Source organism: Mycena indigotica, assembly GCF_014461135.1.
Source record: "Mycena indigotica strain 171206Taipei chromosome Unknown Mind.scaff0014, whole genome shotgun sequence".
In the NCBI taxonomy this organism is placed as follows: Eukaryota; Fungi; Basidiomycota; class Agaricomycetes; order Agaricales; family Mycenaceae; genus Mycena; species Mycena indigotica.
Window position 1 is genome coordinate 1,088,231 of NW_023503013.1, and position 21,692 is coordinate 1,109,922.

Below are 21,692 nucleotides of genomic sequence, written 5' to 3' on the forward strand. Positions count from 1 at the left end.
ATTGCCCACCGCATTTCGTCCGCGTTGGGCTGTGTTTGTTCGGCAAACGCGGAGCGCGAGAATGCGATCTGTCTCACTGCTGTGATGGAGAATCCTAAGAACTTCAACGGCGTTTGATGATCAGGTACTGTCGCCGCAGTAGGCCCGATGTGGCGGGCATCCATTTCAGTCTCTGCCTGAGTGTGGGTAGCGCTCGGGATGGTCGTTAAACCGGTCAGATTTGGATCCGGAGGCATAAATGGGATATATTTTGGCTTTTTTGCCTGTGTAGCATTCAATGGATTTTGCGACATGTTTCATTTTCGGTCTTGTCGCTCGGAAACAGCCTTAGTTGGTTGTTCTGAAACAGAGCCTACTAGTACCTTTGAGTCTCTGACTCAAGTCGTCGAAGTATTGTTCCCGGGCCATGAACAAGTCACTCATCGGATTGCTGTATCCATTGCCAGTGCAATGACTCTCATTGTATTATGACTGCGCCCTCGGAGTCACCTCGCCTGGGCTACAAAAAGGAACATATGTGTTGAGGTGGCAGGCACACCCTTCCCATTCCCCCATGAATTTTTTCACTATCATCATTGCTTCTTTCTCTGTATTGCTCCTGGCAGCAGCCCAACCATTGCCCGTGACTCCAGGTAAGAGGACAGACTTCCTCTTAATCTATAATGTGCTAATATTTGAACCAGAAGTAGAAGAACCGGCAACTCTCTCTGAGCCTCCTCTACCCATCTCTCCTCCTGGTATGTACCATATTTGTTTCCAGAGGAGAAGGTATTGATATCTTCAACAGACCTTGATCTACCCAAAGCTATGAAGACAGCAACAATAACACCCTTGCTATCCTTCAGAGAAATAACTGATACAGGGTCATGATTTGAAATATCTATTTCTCAAGTTATTGCTATCTACATTACATAACTTGCTGTACAAGTTATTTTCTTAATGTAAATTAAATTCATGATAATTTTATTTATATTCAAGTTTTGTCAGGTTAGCCCCAAACAATTAGAATCTATCATCCTTTGAGAAGTGTCAAACTTACATCCTTAATATAGATCAGGAAGCATATAAAATAATTCATTACATATTGAATAATATGAGATACACTATCTATAAAGTTCTCTATCAAAACTTGAGCCACTACTTGGTTTAACATCATGATGAACAAGTATTAACATCTGGAATGCTAACAAGCCCATGGACATAATCATGTAATTTTTCCCTCTTCTTTTCATGTCAGACACAGAAGACTCAAATTTAATGACCATTGGCAGGCTGGCAGCTCATTGTAACAAATATTCTCCCAGTCATACACCGGCTATACTGCTGGCCTGGTGGTTGGCAGTCAATGCCAGCTTTAACATCATAACATGCATGTCATTGCATGAGCAAAGTTAGATATAAAGTAGCTAGGTCACATCATTAATGATATCTGACTATAAGTTCTCTATGATTAGTTATACGAGCTGATACGATCCCGAGTGGGAATGATGGAATGTTCCATGCTTCTGCGCGGCGAAGGTCAAATACCGCGTCCGACGCGCATGGGGTTCCTGCTGCCTGCCAGTGTCCGTCCCCCTGCGTACATGTCCGCGAGCGCGAGCGTGAGCAGCAACGCGCCGCCGGGCGAGGGCCCCGGGGATCTGTGGCTCGAGAAGACCTATCTGGACGGGTTCGTCCTGGCGGCTGTCGGATACGGTTAGTCGTCCGCCAAACAACTAGAGTACCAAAGCTAACGTGCCTCAGGCGTCCTCTTCACCCTGACATGGCAGACGCTCGCCGCCTTCCTCCGCGGCCCGCGCACACGCATGCACCGTGTTTTCATGGCCTACGTCGCGGTCATGTTCGGACTGAACACGATTGGCTTTGGGGCCGCGGCTAAGATAAACGAGATGGCGTTCATTGAGGACCGCGGCATCCCGGGCGGGCCGAGCGCATTCGAGGGCGTGTCGTTTGCCTCGCCGACGAATATGACGAGCTTTATTGCGTGAGTGAAGCACATCGGGGAAGAGAATGCGGCACTCACGGCAATATGCAGACTTGTCGTGATGAGCTGGATGGCCGATGGGCTTGTGGTGCGTTGAAAGCAGAAGAAGTCGTTTGATACTGACTGCGCCTAGCTCTGGCGGTTCTGGATCTTCTGGGGGCGCAGCTACCGGCTAGCGGCGTTCCCCGCGCTGATGCTGGCCGGCTGCATTGGTGTGTCAAGTCGCACGAATTGCAATGGGACTGACCTACTGCTTAGCCTGCTCCCTCGCCCTTATCGTGACGAGCTTCAAGGCCGCCGACTCCTTCTGGGCATCCCGCTCCGTGCAGTTCGGCCTCGCCTACTGGTCGCTGTCCGTCGCGCTGAACGTCCTCCTCACGCTCTGCATTGCGCTCCGCATCCTACTTCTCCGCCGGCAGGTGAAAGATTCGCTCGGGAGCGAGCACACGCGGAAATATTTCTCCGTCGTGGCTGTGCTCGTCGAGTCCGCGGCGCTGTACTCGGGCTGCGGGCTGGCGTTCATCGTGTGCTACGCGCGGAATAGTCCCGTGCTGAACTTGTTGCTGCCGCTGCTGGGAGAAGTGCAGGTAAGTATGTGAAATGACGCATTATGGAGGCTCACTATAGGGGCAGGGTATCGCGCCGCTGTTGATCCTGGTGCGAGTAGCGCAAGGCTGCGCGTGGTCTCCGTCCACGGGGCACGCCACGCTGTCAATTGCAGGTCAAAGCATCCCGCTCAGCTTCGCGTCGGGGACAACGTCCACTGCGGCGCCAAGAGGAGTTAGGATTGACATCACACAGGAGCGGAATGCGTCCTGGGGGGAGATTGAGAGCCCCGCAAGCGCATCGTCGATGAAGAAAGAGGAGATGGTTTGAGGGCTTTAAAAACATCTTTAGGACATTAATAGTTGAACGAACTGTAAGATAAGTAAGGAGGTATACCACGCAGATAAGCCCATCGGCCCCGGCCCGGGATCCACCAGCCATCGGCAGTGGCTTCGTTCATCCTTCGGACATGAGTTCGGACATGGGCGTTGCGGAAGAGAATCGGTGATCTGTATCACGCAATGACGTGTCGCACGTGATTCTCCATCAACTTGTCAACAACGTCCTTCCGTACTCATGGCTAGCGCATAGGTGTGTGCTTCGCCTTTGCCCTCAGTCTAGTAACTTATAACACTCCGCCGGATTGACTGAGGCTCAAGCTCAGACTCGGAGCTTGGGTAAGCTTTGACGCTACAAGTACGTCCGTCGAGGCATCAGCAGTGCCCCAGGCTGTCAAGCGGCGCTTCTCTTCTATTCCCGCCACCCGTGTCTATCGCTCTCCTCTTTCCATGGCCACCCACTCCGCCTCGACGCCGCTGCTGACCAACTTCGAGCTCGACGATGCGGAGGACTACAACCACAGGCCGCCCCGGCCAACGCCGACCGACCGCCGCACCTTTCTCCTCCTCATATTCGCTTGTTTCGTCTCGGTCCTCTCTATTCTCCTCAACTTTCTCCATTTCTCTGCCGCCTCAGCGCCCCGCGGACAATCCCCGCTCAAACTCGTCTACCCCAATCCGTACATCGGCCTTGACAGCGCGGTCCTCCCTTCCGGCCTCCCGCCGGCAAAGCCGATCCTCAACTGGCCGCTGCTTATCGCGCAGGTCAATCGCTCCGATCCACACACGGTCTACCTGCAGAACCCAAAGTGGGACTCGAGCTTCGGGATGATATACGACGAGCAGCGTGAATTCGAGGTGTCTACAGACGTGCGTCAGCCTATTCCTTGCCTCTCCGTGGTATTTATCGAGACTTTTATGCAGGTATCGACCATCCTCCAATTCCGGACACTCGACTTTGGGATGACACGCTGCGTGCTGACACTGGAGATCCCCTCGGCAGCCAACGCAGACGCCAACGACTTGCCCCGCAAAAACGTCCTCATAGCGCCGCAGTCAGTCATGCTGACCGTCAATACCCTCGCGACAGACGCCTCGCTCCCGCCCGAAACGCTCTCCTGGGCCACAGCATCCCGGCTGCACCGCATTAAACGCCTTACTTCGTTCGGGATAGCCTCATTGGCGGCGCGGGAGGGCGTCGTCCTGCAGAGCGCGCCGTTCGTCTGTGCGGAGCGGTCGCTGCTCACGGTGGAGGTGACGTTGGATGGGAAAGATGGACAGGTGAAGTTTACGCAGGACCACAAGCTCCCGAGACTGGGTAGGCCGTTTTTGGTGTCCTGTTAACTAGACTGAGCACTCACACAGGGTTCTATCTCATGCAACATCCCGCGGAATCATGATTGCGATAATAGTGCATTCAGTCGTATAATTAAAGACGCGCATATCAGCACCTCGCTACTTGAAGAATGATATCAACGAGCGCGGGAGGCTTCCATCCCGTCCCCGATCGTGACCCAAGACCTGACAGCGTTCATTTTGGGATCCGCTACTGGCCGATTGATGTCAGCTGGGGTGTAGGCTTTATTGATGCATGTATAGCGCTCAGTGAATGGCAGATTCGGGCTTCTTAGCCATGAAACGTGGTACCAAAGAGTGGCAATGGTTATAGATATGGCGCTGTGATATCGGAGCCCGGCGTCTCTGTGCCTGGAAGAAGGCAACGGGCTATTCCCATCCATCGGCGATAACGAAGTGAGATTCCACGCCTGTGTGTAGCCTTGGAGCCGATCTATTGATTTCATTCTCAACCCGAGTTTGGGCGAGAAGCGGGGGAGCTAGCTGCATCATCGCGTGTGGGAGGAGTTGGTGTGGGGAGTCGTTGCCATGAATGCGGCAAAGTTGTCCGCCGCTGCGTCAAAGAAGGCGCTCCAGTCAGCGCAGACGTGTGTGGACCCGATGCGGTCTTGCTCGAAGTCACGAGTGAGCACGTCAGCCGGCTCGAGCGTCAGGTCTGGCGCGCAGAGAATCGATCTTTGATTATGTGAGCAAAAGTCAGAGAAAGGAAAAGGAGGGCGCACTGTCGGATGTAGTTCAGACAGTGGTGCATGTGCCCGCGGGACATGGCGTCGTAGCGCCCCTCCAGCGCGGCCCGCATTAGCCGGACACAGTGCATCTCGTGGAACATCGTCACCGCAAATGCGCGTTTCTCCTCTCCCAGTCTGACATAGCCGAAGCCGTCGCTGGTGGAGGTGGCCCAGCGCTCGAGCGCGTCGGGGCCATGGATCGGGTAGGCGCGGCTCTCTTGGACGAGCATCGCGACAGGCTCGCGGCTGGGTGTCTCCCACAGCTCGGGGAAGTCGGACCCGAGGTAGGTGTAGTCTCGGGGGCTTGGGATGCTGGAAGGAAAGAAGAAGCGCGAGAAGGATATGTAGACGCTCAGCAGCGCAAGGGCCATCGTCAGGAGCGTTAATGCCGACACCGATGGGCGGCCCATGATGGCGAGAATCAGGTTTTCTGACAGCGTCACGATCGGTGTCACGCGATTCCACTTTTGCTCCCGACCACCACATGCACCTCCGCGGCGCCAGCGCGGTCCTGTGTCTAGCGCTCTTCGGCAGCGCGTTGGCCAGAGACCCTCACTTAGTCTCAGTATCTACCCGTCAGTGGCCCGCCGCTGCTTTCTTTCGCTTCTGACCTGGACCGACAGCCGCGCCAGGCGTCTCGCCCGTCTGGGACCTCCCGCTCGGCCCGGTCCTCATGGACGTGCACAACACCGACAAGTACGCCCTCAACGGCTCTCTCGCCGACGCACAGTGGGCCGCGCTGACTGGCAGCCCCGACAACGACGTTATCCACCTCGGGGAGAAGGAATACATGCTCTCGATGACGCACCAGCTGCGCTGCCTCGACATCATCCGGCGGGACTACGTTGCTGGCTGGCAGGGCCGGCGGACGACACATGTGGCGGCGCAGACGCAGCACTGTCTGAACTATATCCGCCAGATGGTGCTGTGTCGCGGGGATAGAAGGTTGGAGGAGGTGGTGGACCCGTTTGGCGAGCATGCGGTGGAGGTGCGCGGGTCGAGGACGTGTAGAGATTGGACGGCGGTGTTTGAAAGTATCAAGACGGTCCAAGGTGCGTTGTTGCTGCAATCCAGATTGTCAATTTTCTCATTTTGACTAGAACATCGATCGTAGGCTACTTATTGGGGCAGTGCCAGAGATCGTTATTTCACGCATTTTTTATGTCTGCTGCTCGTCTATGAATGCATCGACTTCTTTGCGGCTTTGCCTGGCAATGCTTGCCACGGCCTCACCTCATCGCCACTTCGCTTCGATTATTTCCATCCGTCAATTCGTTATGGCCTGGCAGCGACTGGTGGTACAACGGATGTTTCTTCTCCCTTCCAACTATGTTGATCATCTCCTCGCATCTCCAGATCATACGGGTTGCTGACACAGGGATTGAATCCACTTGCTAGCAATCAACAGCTCCCGCGCCTCGCTTTCCGCCGCTTATCTTCCATATGAATTCAACTTCGATTGGATGTCGACCCACTGGCCGACGCCGGGATGGAAGGCCCAGTGATTGTGGGAAGGGGTATACTGTCAGAATAATGACTTTCCAGTGTGCTCATCTATGTAGATATTTATAGAGGCGAGGACTCAAGTCAAGCGTGTCTTAATGTCATGCTTCCATGTGCTATGGTGAGTCTTCCTGCTCACCGTGCTCGGTCTTCCTGGACTTCTGCGGATACAATCTCGCCCGGGAATGATACGACTACGTATAAGAGACGGCTCACGCGGGCTTGACATGGTTGCTTTTGCGCCAAGAACACACCGAACGATAGCTGCATCTCGACATGATAAAGCTCGTCGTCGTCGTCGTCTTCTTTGCAAGCATATTGACGGGGGCGTTGACTTTCCCCATTGCAAACAATCACCGTGACGGTAATGCTCTGCGCGCTAATGTCCAGCTTGAAGCTTACTATGTATAGTTTCAGGGGTCCGAGTAACCAAGTTCATGCATTCATGTAAGTGTAGGCTGCACTACCCATTCAGTGCTGAGGATGCCAGGTAATGCGATTGACGCACCGCATACCGCTACTGCCGGTGCGACGAGTAGTACTATATGCCAATGTTGTGCTCCCTTCTAGATATCTCACTTGCAGATAATGTGGAAAAGTTGAAATAGTAGTCTTGAGAACCTGTGAGGCTGTGATGACTTTCACAGTTTCAATGACCACAAGTATTACAGGCGGCGCAAAAAGCAAGCAAAATATTGGGATGCTAGTTGCGGAGGATCGCAATTCAATTGGAAAGAAATTATTTCTCCATCGATGCCCGTAGCACCAGCGGCCTTGAGCGTAAGATCAACGCCATTGCCAAGAATCAATCGGCAAATTTTTTGACACCGTGTCACGCCATCACGGCGGTCACGCATTCCCCGGAACTTTTCCCCGACACCCTCAATTGCCCTCGGCTCCTCTCCAGTTCCTGCGTAGACGGCCGTAGCGGAAGGTGCGGCGTACGGTCATATCCTAGCGACGGCTCAAACACCCCCCCTCCAGCCAGCGTGAAAGAGGAGATGACCAGCCTCAGTTACTTGTAGTCGCGCAGCAGCAATGCAGGCAAGTCAAAGATCACTTAAATCTTCTTTTAAGCTCTATTCAGTATCCAAACAGATACCTCCGCCCCTGTGAGGCCCGTCAATACATGGCCGCAGTCCTTCACCGACACCCGCACTACGCTGGCTTCTCCTTTCGCCTTTGGCACGAGCGCAAACCCGAGCCTCTCGTATATGGGTACCTAGTGCGTGTCAAATAGGTCATGCAAAGGATAATGAGTCTCACATTTCCCTCTACAGTTGTCTCCACGCAGATCAATGTTCCTTCAAGACGGGCCTTTTGGATGACGGGCTCGAGGAGCGCACGAGCGATTCCGCGACGGTGATATTTGGGGTCGACCGCCAGCGTTTGAAGGGTCCAGGAGGCATGGGATACACCAGGTCCCAGCGTAGTCTCGGAAAAGCTTTCCCATTGGGGTAGAAACTGGACGCAGGTGAGTGCTACCCCGCCGAACCGTCACCCTGCTCACTACGTCTGTCCACCAGGCTTGTAGCTCTGCGCTCATGCTCGCCATGAACGGCAGCAGTGCGTATTGCTGCTCTTGCTCGCTTCCGCTTGCGTCAGCCGCACGCACAACGGGGGCAAACCGGCGTTTCTACCTTTCAAACATGGAGACACCTGGCCCAAACCAACCTGCAATCCCGACAACCTTCGTTTTCCCCTCTTCAACTGCTTCCGCCACGTATATCTCACCAGCCAGGGCCTCCGCTACGACTGGTGCCATTAAAAATGGCTCGTAGTAGCTTCGGTCTGGGTCGTCGACATCCCGGCCATTAACCGCGGCAGTGAACAAATCTACTTGGTGAATGAATCGAGGAACGAAGCCAGTCTTTTAGGGACGCACCACCGTCGAATGCCCGACTTAGCACTGAGAGGATGTCGGAGTATGCAGGCAGCGTCGCCGCTGGGTTGGCCGCGTCAAAAATAGGCTCCAACTTCCGGATCGAGAACATGGATGAGGAATTGGGAGATGGGGGGCGCTCCAGATGGTCAGCTCTATATGTCCCACCGCAACGGAACGGCTGACAGATAGATTTACAGGGAATCAGGTATGCTTCTTCCGGCCAGTGTCTGTTGGTTGATATTCGCAAAATGTGTGGCGAAATTCTGATGTTGCCAGAACCCCGCTCGATCGTCAAATTTCAAGTGAGTTGCTTTCGATTTCGTAACCCACACCACTCATACCCATTTTAGAAATAAATTATACATCCGATGTATACGGGAAGGAGTCGGTGTGCTTATCCGTCACAATATGCACGCCTTTGACGGTGTCGGGCGCTCCTTGCCGCGAGGCCAAACTACCCAGCCCGATGTTGGTCGTACTTGCGCCATTTGCACCATTGATACTCAGTGCAGTCGTAGCCTGGATCGTGCTCTGTGACCAGGCCCGGCCTTGCGCGACACGCGAAAGGATAAGCATCGGCGCTATCCCCTGTGAAAGGTAAGTATGACTCAATGATCGGGGAGCATTCTTACTTGAACTTGGCCCAGCACAGGAAAGACCAGGTTTTGCACCGAACTACTGCGCGCGTAGGTGACAATGAAGATGAGCCCGACGACAGCATAGAGCGAGGCGGACTCGATGATCATTGCAGCGGCCGAGAAGTACTTCTGCGCATGCTGCGACCCGAGCGTGCGCTTCACCCGCTTGCGGATGACGAGGATTCTCCCGGCGATGAGTAGCGTCAGGAGGATGTTGAGCGAAATGGAGAGGGACCAGTATGCCGTGCCAAATTGAACCGAGCGGGCGGCCCAAAAGGAGTTTTCGAGTTGGAAACTCGTAACGATGAGCGCCAGGGACGTGGCTGGTGCATTCTTTCCGTGAGTCTAGTTTAAAGAACTAGTTCAAAGACTCACCGATTGAGCCCAACAGCATCATAGCCGGGAAGATGGTATAGACGTAGTTGGAGCCCCAGACGAGCCAGAAGCGCCACAACTCGGGGGACGCGTTTAGTTTCTGAAAGCTGTTGATGGGAGAAAGCTCACCACCAGGCCGTCGGCAATCCAACTCAACGTCACGTATCTAGGCGTTCTCAGCAAAATAATACTTAGGCGAAGGGAAAGCGCACGCGACGACGCCCATCATGTTCACCGGCGATGCGAATGAGATGATTTCGAAGCCACTAGGTCCCCCGGGTGCGTTGCGGTCCTGGACAAAGGACCGTTCGTTGATCTTCGTCGCGCTCCCAAAGCCGATGGTGGCCAAGGCAAAGATCATCGCGGCGTACCCGACCAGGCCCCACGGCCGACTCTTCTGTGGCAGACTGAAGAACGCGTGCATGGTCTGCCAGGTCAACGCGAGGAGGACACCTGGACAACGATGGTCATTCAGAAAAGAAATACCGACAAAGGCCACACACCGTATCCAACAGCCGCGAGCGCATAGCCGTCGAGGAAGGACTTCTCGATCCACAAATCGAAGGCAGTCTCGCCCTCTGGTGCGAATGACGTGACGTTTGTGGTGGGATCCATGGAACAGCTGGGGTAAGTATAGCGCACCTGCTCTTTAATAACGTATTGACGCACTTCGGCGCAGGTCGTAGGTCTGTCGGCCCCTGCCCGAACTTCTGCCGGACCAATCTCGCGAATCGCACGCGGATCAGATTGTCGCCCTTTCGTAGATCCTCGCTGGATTCCTGCCGCTTCTCTCTTCTCACGTGTTGAATTGCATCAATACCATTGATGTCTCGTCGTCACCTTCCATGGCATGCCAGTGGCTGAGCCCGAGATCGAAGGCGGACGAGTCAATGAGCTTTTGTTCCATTGCCTTATCGTCGACTGCGATAGATGCGTAGGCCTGGTCCGCACACGCATGGAATGGTATTTCGAGCTTCGTTCGTGCGAGGAAGAACACCAACTCCATCAAGCACCGATGAGCAGTCGAACCCTCGAAACTCGTTTGGCCCGACCCCCTTTGAATGTGGATATCGCTCCATGTGGGCCCCATCATATGAAACATGCCTTCCAGCCGTGAGAAGACTTGGTTTCGATTTTTTTTTTTTCGAAGCGCAAGTACATTGCAGCAATTCGCAGCACAATGGCAGCCTTCGGACTCTCGTTTGGTAGCTTTTCACATTCCGGTCGGTTCAAGCTTAATCAAGCTTAAGCTTTGCTTGTAGCTCACTGATTCCTTCGCCTAGTACTTTTTGTGTCTTAAAACAGGGTGTCCGAGTCGCCGGCCGGATGTTTCCGAAGATATACAAATTTGGTTTTTCATGTCCGAGTCTCCCTACACTGTGACTGTCGAATCGATGATCACGCGGATGATATAGGGTTCGTTGGTTCCGAATGATTATCGACCGTCAATATGAATGCTACTTTAGAAGCCTGAGCAGATCAAGCCGAGCGGTATAAGAGAGGTCCCAGTTTCCGTGCTTTGCTTCAGTTTCACAACGCCCTCCGCAAGCCCATGGCCAAGTTCATCCTCACTACTTATCTTGCTCTCGTCTTTGCGAGTGCCTTTGCGGGAGCCTTGTCTTTGCCAAATGACGGTAAGTATTCACTGTCATATACTAGTATATGTTTTCTGGTAGACTGATGTCATTCTAGTGACCATTAATATCAGAGAGTCGAATGTCAAGCGCCAATGTGAGTAGCCAGCCCCCTTCAAAATCATTGTCGAACATGCCTTTCTTTCAGGTGGCAACTTTGACACCCCTGACAGGGTGAAGGCACAGCTGTGCGATCCACCATTTTAAACATGGTTGCAACTTGGAATTGGAATGTAAATACTATGCTCACACCATTCAAAGTTGGTAGAATGCTTTGTGTCTCAGGCTCTTGTTATATGTATTGCAAATTGCAAAGCCTTCTGATTTGTGTTATACTGGTGCCCGCTGAGAGCAAGGGGAAGAGAGAGGGGGGGTTCAAACTTCTTCAAGACCCTCTGACTAGCGGGTTTACACCTTTGCCTTTGTTTCCTTAGACTTTGTTGTGACCCTCATCTCACTGACACACTCACAAGTTGTGACTTGTGAGTGAGTGTGTCAGTGAGATGAGGGTCCTATGTAGCAGGGAGGATTCAAAGTGGTGCTGGGCAAATATAGATACAATACTGTAGCATTTAGTCAGTCTGTATGTGTATGTCACGTGTCACGCCGTTCTCAAAATCCTCTCCCAAAAGGGCAATTTTGACATTTCCGGGCGCCTCTGCCGCCAAGAACTTCCTAATCAGGAAATAATTTGAATTGATATTTTTGTCTTAGATGTTATACTACTTTTGGTATTTGAATTGAATAAAATGTGACAGTATATCATTTGCTATATCATATTATATTCCTATCATATCTTGACTCTGAGGCTTGAGCCATGTCATACTGTACTATTTCAATCAATTAGTCATGTCACGGTCACATTGACTTTTTTTGGCCGAAAATTTTCTGCCTGTCACAGGTCACAGTGAATTTCTTTGGTCCCAAACCGTCCCAAAATGGTAATTTTCAAAAAGGTTCCGCGCCTACGGCGCGCAGAACTTCCATATAAGGCAGGAGGTCACACTAAATTCAGCCCTTGGCTGAATTGCACATTTCTGCCACATGTGTCACAGGTCACAGGCCTGCAGAATTGAATGAAATAGTACAGTATTTGTATCATACTATATCTGTATTGGTCAATATACTCACCCATTCAATCAATTCAGCAGGCCTGTGACCTGTGAAATATTCTATTGCGGAATTTTGTGTGACCTGTTACCTGATTAGGGCATTCAGTGTGCCTGCGCAGGCATGGAAAAATTGAAATTCCGCCCAATTGGAGTCCGCGGACTTCCACCCAAAAGACACTCGTGATCTTTCACCTTTCTGCATTTTGTCAGTCAACCAGTAACAATTAGGCTTAGGTCAAAACTGAAGCTAGTGTTCAAATAGTAATATCTATCACCTCACAAAGTGGGCAGTTATTCTACCGGCCCTAAAGTCCTGGCAGTTAAAGTTATCATAATAAAGTCAGTCAGTCAGTCTTGCAGCAGTCTTATATATTATATATACTAAGTCATTTATAAGGACAGCCCTAAAGTCTATATTATTTTATACTAAGTCATTTATGGAGCCGGCCCTAAAGTGTGGGAAAAAAAGAAAAAAATCACCTGTTTGTCCCAAAAATGACTGTGAATTCACAGTGTTGACCCGGCGGGGCAACACTGTGTAGCAACACAAATTTGCAAGGTTCTTATAGAAATGAATAATCCATGGATAAAGGAATGAATAATTGTAAGTTTTTGAAGTTTCTAAGGCAATTTTTGACCAAGTCCAATACATTGTAGGTTTATCAGTGGTCTATATGGTATGAATAATTTGAATAATATCCTTGAAGTCTATATGCTAATAAGATAGTCAGCAGAGAATGAATAATAATGAATAATTAAAAACCTGAGAGACTTGGCCTGAGTTCAGTGCTGTTACACCGTGTCATGGGCGTGACAAACTTCCGGAAAAGGAAATTTTCGCTATTTAACAGTACAATCATCAGGGAATGTCACAGATCGTCACAAATCAAAGTTGTATATTTTGCATATACAAACAACTTTCATTAAGTCACCTACACCGCCAGTTGAATAGTTATGCCAGCACTAGTCAATTACTAGCTAAGCTACAACTGATGAGCCTCTATCTCCATAACTACTTGAGGTAAACACATGATTCAAGTACTACCAGGAAGTTTTTGACCAGTACCATCAATTGACCATAGTCTTTGATTACTATCATACCATATGATGACTGTATTTAGTTCTCAGTCATAACAATAGGAATATCTGGTACTTAAACTAATGTGTGGTAGGTGACTCATATGTTCACATACTTCACACCAGGGCTTTGGTATTTCAGCTTCAGATCCTGAGTGAATGTGATACCAGTAATGCAATGTATCCACACATCAGTAGTATTTGATCTTCATCAACCCTGCAAGATATCCATGGATCTCTAGCTAGTTAGGCAGATAAAGTTGGGAGAGTGCTCATTTGAAGGGTATAGCACCCTAACATTATCTTTTTCATCTAGTCATCTCATTTGGTGCCATGACATCAACCTATTGACTGCCAAGTATGATTCAATACTGAGCTAGGGAGTATTTTGCTGATATCTTGGGACTACATCCATGGAATCCCATGATCTAAGTTGATATAGTGACATATGATGGTCCACTATAATCCCACCCATTTGTGATTATACCACAAGTGTTAGAGCAAGTCAATTCCTGGAGGCCTTAGGTGTCATATAACACAGGATGAAGGTGGTCTACAGAGGCAGGGGCACCACTTTCTGGGAGCTGGATCATGCCCCTACTCGTAGATATACTTAGATTTCTCAGACTCATAAAGGCCATGCCATAGCCAACCTATCATCTTTGGAATAGATAACACTGATAATGGTACTGTGAGGGATCCAGAATGGCTATGAGGTTGATTCAAGTGCTGGACAGGTTCATTTGGAGGTCTTTAGTACATATTCAAATACCCCCATACATGCATCTCAATGTCCAGTACTCAGTCTATAGACCCTACTATTCATGTAAACCAGTTCTGCACTCAACCTGTCTTGGAATGTTCACCTCAATTCATCCTCTAACAATATATAGAGACCAATCAGAGTACATAGGTCTCTTTATATACCTCATTAACTGAACTTAACACATTTTGATCTATAATCAACTAACAGATCATGGTTGTATTATGAATATCTTGTGTAATAGGAGCATTGTGTATAATACCAAATAACATGGATGGTAAATTATGAGAGGCATGTCATATTTCAGAGGGACCCCTCTGTATGCTTCCTACCTTTATCTCATTGGGAATCCCTTATGTCCAAGTGAGTTATTGGGAGATTAGAATAACAGGATATATCCCTTATATGCAGGTATATAGGTTGCCTAAAAATAGGTGTGTCTTACAGGGCTATGATGGACATCTATCCGCCTAGAACACAACTTAGATCATCAATATCCATGCATTCCTGACCCAAATATCAGGCCATCACTGTGCTTGATTAAATTTGAAGTAGAAAAACTACAGAAAAGTGGTATAACAGTATGGTATAAAGATATGAGACTATACTCATATCAGAACACATCAAGAGAATATAACTACCTATGTACTAGTGAAAAAATTATCTGAATTTAGAAAGAATTAGAGGATATATTGCTGAATCAATGAGTCTGAGGCATAATCATTTAATTGTTTGATATACAGATAACATTAGATTGATGTGAATATTGACCCAATCGTTCAGGTATCCTTAGTAGTACTTCAATTAGCTCTGTAACCTATCTAGTTATTGAGATATCATCTCATCAGTTATGGATCAGCTAGTGGTTGGCTAGTGCTGGCACAACTATTGAGCTGTTACTACAGATCACTCAATGAAAGTTGTTTATACAGCCAAAATATACAACTTTGATTTTGTGACAATCTGTGACATTTTCTAATGATTATAGTGTTAAATGGCGAAAATTTCCTTTTGGGGAAATTTGTCACGCCCGTGACATGGTGTGACGGCGCTGAACTCAGGCCTAAAGTCTCAGGTCTTGAATTATTCATTATTATTCATTCTCTGCTGACTATCTTATTAGCATATAGACTTTATCAATATTATTCAAATTATTCATACCATATAGACCACTGACAAGCTACAATGTATTGGACTTAGTCAAAAATCGCCTTAGAAACTTCAAAAACTTACAATTATTCATTCCTTTATCCATAGATTATTCATTTCTATGAGAACCATGCAAATTTGTGTTGCTTCACAGTGTTACCACGCCGGGTCAACACTGTGAATTCACAGTCATTTTTGGGACAAACAGGTGGCAAAAATGGGGTGACACTTGACACAAAAATTTTAGACTTGAATTATTTCCTGATTAGGCAATTCTTAGTGCTAGAGGTATCCTGGAAATGTCAGAAATTGCCTTTTGGGGCAAGCATGCCAATGAGGACAATGAATTGTGTGAGCTGCACTTTGCAGCTGATGAAATGATTACAAGATTACAACAGGATTTGTTGAGATAGTACATGGGAAATGATTAGAAATTTTGAATCCTCTGTGTCTGATCTGACAAAATATTTTAAAAAAGCTTTAAGTTAAATTAAGATGTGTTCCTTGCACAACAAGTTATGTAATGTAGATAGCAATAACTTAAGGAATGAATATTATGTCCCTTTATCCATCACTTTAAGTTCTCTGAAGGACAGGAAAGAATTTATTGTTGCTGTCTTCATAGCTTCAGGAAGATCAAGATCTGTGGAAGATATCAATACTCTCTCCTATGAAAACCAATATGGTACATACTAGGAGGAGAGACCGGTGGAGGAGGCTTAGAGAGGGTTGCCAGTTCTCCTACGTCAGGTTCTAGACTAGCTAGTTCAGATATTAGCAAATTATAGAGTTAAGAGGAGGTTGGTTCTCTTACTTGGAATCACTGGCAATGGTTGGGCTGCTGCCAGGAGCAGTAGAGAGGAAAGGGCAATAATGATAATGAAGAAATTCATGGGGAACAAGGAAGGTATGCCCACCTCAACCAACATATTGCTTTTTGTAGCCCAGGCAAGGTGACTCCGAGGCCGCAGTCATTATACAATGGGAGTCATTCATTGCATCGGCAATGGATACAGCAATGCGATGAGTTAGTCGTCCATGGAACAATATTTCAACGGCTTGAGTCAAAGGTCTCTGTTTCAGCACAACCAACTAAAGCTGTTTCCGGTACCGACGCGGTCACTCGGAGCGACAGGAGTCCAGTTGGACTTTGGAAATGCTACGATGCTATATTGCTACCCAGGAGCGGCAGGTGCGGGTGCTGCGGGTGGTCTCAGTCGCGGGGTGCCAGTGTAGTTTCAGTTTAGTTGTATTAGTCAGCCCTATGACATCATCCTGGTTCCACCTGCACGCGTGGAACCTACATCGCCAAATTTTAGTCAAGCACAACTATGAGCCAAGATACATTGCTTACCAGCAAGTCCTCTGACTCATCCTCTCTTGCACATGGTCTGTCCCTCCAACAGACCTTCGTATTCATCAACATCCTTGCACGCCTCAAGAACGACATCTTCTTGGTCCAACCGTCCAGTTTTGGTAATGAGGACTGTGCTCCTTCCGTGTTGCCTCCCTCTATTCTTGCTTTCACCTCAGATGCACTTGGTATTGATGAGGGAATGGTAGAGAGTTTGTGGTTGGCATATAAAGAGGAAATATGGGGCTGGCCAGCATCTGAGCCAACGGACGAGGAGGAGAAGCTATTCCATGAACACGGCTGGAAGCGTGGTCTCAGTACGTCTAGCAACATGCCCTGCTTTCTTGGTTTCTCACTTACTCACTGGTTATCTAGCTTCTCTTGTACTCTATCCACCAACACATTTCTGCGACAATCCAGCTTGTGGTCGGCAGAGCCCGCTTAAAAAGGCAACTTCTAGGCAGGTTGTTGTTTACACCCTGGCCCGTGGAGTTCTCCCAGCATACGAAATCAAGCTTTACTGCCCCAACTGCTTTACAACATACTTTCCCGACTTCTCCGTTCTCAAGGGCATTCGCACTTACTACGCCATTGATGAAATCCCAGGCTATATTCAAGTCGGAGCTCATCAGTTTATCGAAAAGCGCCTCGTCACTCTATGGATTACCATGATGCTTGTTGCATGGGTCTCGGGAACGAATTGTTCACGAATCTATGATCTCGCACTCTCGCAAGTCGACAATGAACTCTTCGAAGCTGGAGGCTGGCAATTTGGCTGTGTTCTAACGACAAACCATATCTGGGATGCCTTTACGCTCTATACCCTACTTGACTATCATCGTCGTAGGAATACTCGGCTTGTTCTTCCACACACCGGTCTTCAGAAAGACAGAATGACAATGGCGATGGAGGCACGGAATGAGGAGGTTATTCAACGAGGATTTGAAGAAACCCTTGGACATGGTTGCAATCTCTGCACACGACAATGGGTAAACGATGATGGGTCAGAAGGAAAGCTTCATATTCCTTGTTATTTACCATCTAATTGATCTTCTAGAAGACATACAGGTTGTAGTCACCGATGGCCTTGCCATTGGTCATCCACGGTGTCGAGAGCCTCATTGTACCATCCCCCTTAACAGCAATCAAGATCGCTTCTGTCCTACCCACGCTTTCAGAATCAACGAGTGTGCTGTTGTTGGGTGCAATCATCATGTTCGTTCTGGCTACAAAACATGCGATAATTCAGAGCATATTGAGATGGAGGATTTACACACTGCCCGTGGTCAGGCTGCTTTTACACTTCGCAACCGCCTTAATCGACATCGAACGGCACATCCACACGATATTGTTGCTGGCGATAGTAATGGAGACCATTGGGTGTCAGAGGATGCTATACAGGAGGATGATGAATGGTTTGAGCATGAACCGAATGGCCAACTGGTTCTCCGCAGACGAGCAGACCCAGGAACAGTTGGTGTCGGGGAACCGTGCGAAACGCAGGACTCAACTTCGTGGACGACGAAAACAACGTGCTCATTTCAGCCGTGCTCATACTCATAATGAGCAGACACTCGTTTTCCCCTGTGGTCTAATTGCAAGTCGAGCGACCTTCTATGAGGCCGAGGCTGTTTCCAACGTTCTGGTATGTATGCCCTGATTTTTTCTCTTTGTTCATTCTTATGCAAGCCCAGGTTTTTGTCGAGAAGGCCTATTCTGTTCCCCATGCCCGAAAGCCTCATCATTTGATATACGACAGTAACTGTGATGCAGCTCAGCAAGTTGCTGCCAACGAAGATTGGTCGTGGTTTGACGACATAGGCATGTTTGTTGATGTCTTTCATTTCAAGAACAAGCACGACGCTAGCCACACATTCTGTCAAGAGAACTGTAATCCAGCCGATTGTCCACATCTTATGGATGGTGACAAATGGTACTTCAACACGTCGGTTGCAGAGCAGATGAATGTGTGGCTCGGTGGTTATCTTGCAATTGTGCGAGAAATGCTTCCAGTCAAGTATAATTTCTTCCTTAATGAGATGATTCGTCTACATAATCATATTACGCTACAGAAGCTTGAAGACGGTGGACATAATGTACGCGTACTCCCCCCTCGCGGGCCCCTTCCTTCCTATAACCGTCGTAGAATATAACCAAGTAATTTTTTGTGACTACTGAACAATACAACTGTATAAACAAATCAAGGGCAAGTAAAAACAAATCCTAAACCTTCTTTCGCCAAGCTGTCCAGAGTGCCCCACTGTCTCGACCCTCTTTTCGAAGCAGTGACGATGCCCTAAGCCAAATTGCCTTCTGCTTGTCAAAGGTTGCATGTACATAGCGGCCTTTGAAGACTCGTTCAAAGCATTGCTCCCGCTTGAGTCCTGGGTAACGGCTCTTCAATTGGGTCATTGCAGCAAACCCATCCTCCATTTCTTTGACAGTGAGTCCACGCGGCCACGATAGTTGTTTGCGATGGGAGTCGCCAATAATTGGTGATGAAGGACAAGAAACATCGTCACAGTTTGGTGATGAAGGACAAGAGGAGTCGATAGATGTGGCTGAATGGAATGTATGCGACTGCAGGGACAGGGCTGAGGGAGGTGGAGAGTCGAACGTGAAAGTGTCGGATAATGGTGGGATAGTAGTGTTAATTTGCAGACGTGGCTTGGATAATTTTTGCGGTGTGATGACCTCGACTGATGGAACCCGCTTTCGCTTCCCCTTTAGAAACCTATGCCCGGTCACCTCGACATCTGAGTCGTCTGCCTTAATACCCATCTCCCGTAATTTGACACGCACTGCCTTGCGTTCGGCAGGTAGGTTGTTGCGTATATGAGGGCCGGTAGTTGGATGGAGCGCCATCTGGATTACTTCATCATCCTTTTCGCCAACAGTGTTCCGAATACGCAGAATAAGAACTATGTCGGTCTTGACAATGTGTGTGTGGTCGAGGTCGATGTCTAACCAGAAGGGTTCGTTATAAAGCTGTAGCTGGGCTTTGCCATCGACTCCAATCTTCTCCATAGTCATCGGGTCATCGGAGAGTCGATATCGTGGCCATGCAATCGTGGGCTTATTGACAGTATTGATATAAACCATTTGAGGGTCACTGCCGTTCTAGAATTGTGTTAGAATAGCTTGTTGTTTAGGGAAAATGAGATGCACTCACGAGAAACAATAAACGGAACCGCTGGACAAGGCTAAGATCTTGGGCGAGTCGTTTTTTCCGCGGATGCGTATTCAAAAAACTTGGCTGAACATCCAAGAAACTTGCTGGTGGCACATTTTCGAAAGCATTTGTCGGGGTTGGAGGGTCCATCCATGAATCTGTCATTTGTTGCGTGATGCGGCTACGAGCACCAGTTGCTCTTGGCTTAGATTGAAGAGAGGATAGGGTTGGTGGGGGAGAAAGTTCGGGGGAGTCAGGGAGTATTGGTGGGAGAGAACGTCGAGAGGAAGCTGGTGTCGTCATCAGCTGTGATGGCCCAGCATCCCATATATCGTCTTGTCGATTCGACTCCTCATTAAGGGCCTGTTGAACTCGCATAGCAAGTGCGTAATCACTTTCAAGCGACAGCTCCGGCTCCGGAAGGGTAAGATCGTATGGCAAGGCTTTATCGAATGCCTGAAGTTCCCCCTCTTGCGCACGCTGATACGCTTCGAGTGCTGCGAGACTCTGCTGACTAGACTCGAATGAGTCCTTGTCGATAACATTGACAGGAAGAGCTCGAGAAGCTCTAGGCTGGATGTAGGGTAGACGATCAAGGGATGATGGAGGTCGTTGGGTGTAAGGTGGGCCACCTGTCCATGTTGCCGTGGATGGAGGTGGGAGGGAGATTTGATTGCTTTGCATTGGCCGCCGTATCACACCAATCTTCTTAAGCCGGTGAGTCTCGTGTCCAGGGTAGTTACAAGGCCCATCTTCGTTGCAGTGTTTGCGGCAGAGAGATTTGCCACATGCACGGTGAAGCTTTGTTGGTCCAGCTTTACAGTCATGCGCAATACAGCCAGAAGTGCTGGTAGTAGGTGGTGTTCGAGAATTTCGTGTACCAGGCGGCATGGAAGCTGAATGAAGTGTTGGTGTTGGTGACGAAAAGTCGAGATTGACAGTGTACAATTCATGCTCTGGGTTTGAACACTATATAATATATCAGCCAGAAGAATAAATGGAAAGCAGTAGGACGCACCACTGCCTCAGCAACTCCCGACTCTCTCGTCTTCCAAGGAAGGTAACTCCGACAGTGTGGGCAGCGAGATGGTGCTGCTGGCAAGACAGTATGGCCCGGCGAGGTGTAATACATGAAAATCCGGTGTACTTCTTGATTTATACACTGAGCGAGCAGGTCTAAGTAGCCTCAGCAATGCATGCAACAACACTCACTTGGTAAAAAGTGCTGCCAGGCAGCGCCCCACCCTCTGCACTTTTCAGGCTGAGGTAGCGGCTACAGTTGATGTATGGGCAGCGGCGAGTACTTGCTCGCGACATGTTGAAGTGAAGAGCGTCCAGCGAGTGGGATAAAGAAACGAAGGAAGTGGGTGTGACGAGACGTGTCGTCGTCGATGGTCACATTGGGAGGCCGATTGATGCCGAGATGCCGGGAGCATCATAGCATCATAGCATCATAGCATTGCCACAACTCGAACTTTTTGAGCGACAGGACTGAAAATGAAACATGTCGCAAAATTCAACTTGAAATCACAGCCAAAAAAAACCAATGTATACATAAACATCCTATTTATGACTTCAAATCTGACCGGTTAACGACCATCCCGAGCGCTACGTACACTCAGGCAGAGACTGAGATGGATGCCCGCCACATCGGGCCTACTGCGGCGACAGTACCTGATCATCAAACGCCGTTGAAGTTCTTGGGATTCTCCATCACAGCAGTGAGACAGATCGCATTCTCACGCTCCGCGTTTGCCAAACAAACACAGCCCAGCGCGGACGAAATGCGGCGGGCAATTCCCATAACTACTGCGAACTTTCAGTCTCGCGTCGACGGCTTTTCCGATGAACTCGCTCCCGAGCACAATCAGATTTTCCATCCCGCAACTGAGGCCGCCACCGTCATTTGATCCAGGAGTCCCGATGTGATCGACCATCTCTGCCTAAGCTCTGTTCAACACGGGCAACCCATCAATCACGGCACGGAGCCGAAAATCATCCGGGAGACTCGGGCCGAGACACCAAATACTTCAAGTTGACTCGAATGCCTGAGAGCAACAGGGTAACTTTCATTGTGG

General features: G+C 49.1%; 6 protein-coding genes across 6 annotated transcripts; 3 read left to right on the forward strand and 3 right to left on the reverse strand.

Annotated features, from left to right (window-relative positions):
- Positions 1-3,318: 3,318 nt before the first annotated feature.
- Positions 3,319-4,268, forward strand: MIND_01313900 (uncharacterized protein; the record flags this gene model as incomplete). Its single annotated transcript, XM_037369594.1, has 3 exons — positions 3,319-3,738; positions 3,793-4,186; positions 4,234-4,268. 3 exons carry the CDS (start codon positions 3,319-3,321, stop codon positions 4,266-4,268), a joined length of 849 nt encoding a protein of 282 aa, XP_037214092.1.
- A 444-nt stretch (positions 4,269-4,712) lies between these two features.
- On the reverse strand, positions 4,713-5,383 carry MIND_01314000 (Hydrolase-4 domain-containing protein; the record flags this gene model as incomplete). The annotated part of the gene is made up of 2 exons (XM_037369595.1): positions 4,947-5,383; positions 4,713-4,899 (listed from the first exon to the last, which is right to left on the reverse strand). The coding sequence occupies exons 1-2, from the start codon at positions 5,360-5,362 to the stop codon at positions 4,713-4,715; spliced, it is 603 nt and encodes a 200-aa protein (XP_037214093.1). The 5' UTR covers positions 5,363-5,383.
- A 53-nt stretch (positions 5,384-5,436) lies between these two features.
- On the forward strand, positions 5,437-6,066 carry MIND_01314100 (uncharacterized protein; the record flags this gene model as incomplete). The annotated part of the gene is made up of 3 exons (XM_037369596.1): positions 5,437-5,527; positions 5,576-6,004; positions 6,053-6,066. 3 exons carry the CDS (start codon positions 5,437-5,439, stop codon positions 6,064-6,066), a joined length of 534 nt encoding a protein of 177 aa, XP_037214094.1.
- A 2,631-nt stretch (positions 6,067-8,697) lies between these two features.
- MIND_01314200 (uncharacterized protein) lies at positions 8,698-10,443 on the reverse strand (the record flags this gene model as incomplete). The annotated part of the gene is made up of 8 exons (XM_037369597.1): positions 8,698-8,928; positions 8,973-9,301; positions 9,354-9,432; positions 9,483-9,519; positions 9,566-9,806; positions 9,857-9,975; positions 10,023-10,132; positions 10,174-10,443. 8 exons carry the CDS (start codon positions 10,441-10,443, stop codon positions 8,698-8,700), a joined length of 1,416 nt encoding a protein of 471 aa, XP_037214095.1.
- A 5,976-nt stretch (positions 10,444-16,419) lies between these two features.
- Positions 16,420-18,595, forward strand: MIND_01314300 (uncharacterized protein; the record flags this gene model as incomplete). Its single annotated transcript, XM_037369598.1, has 5 exons — positions 16,420-16,759; positions 16,818-17,405; positions 17,500-17,857; positions 17,946-18,087; positions 18,137-18,595. 5 exons carry the CDS (start codon positions 16,420-16,422, stop codon positions 18,593-18,595), a joined length of 1,887 nt encoding a protein of 628 aa, XP_037214096.1.
- A 70-nt stretch (positions 18,596-18,665) lies between these two features.
- Positions 18,666-20,746, reverse strand: MIND_01314400 (uncharacterized protein; the record flags this gene model as incomplete). The annotated part of the gene is made up of 3 exons (XM_037369599.1): positions 18,666-19,562; positions 19,615-20,583; positions 20,633-20,746. 3 exons carry the CDS (start codon positions 20,744-20,746, stop codon positions 18,666-18,668), a joined length of 1,980 nt encoding a protein of 659 aa, XP_037214097.1.
- Between the last annotated feature and the right edge of the window lie 946 nt (positions 20,747-21,692).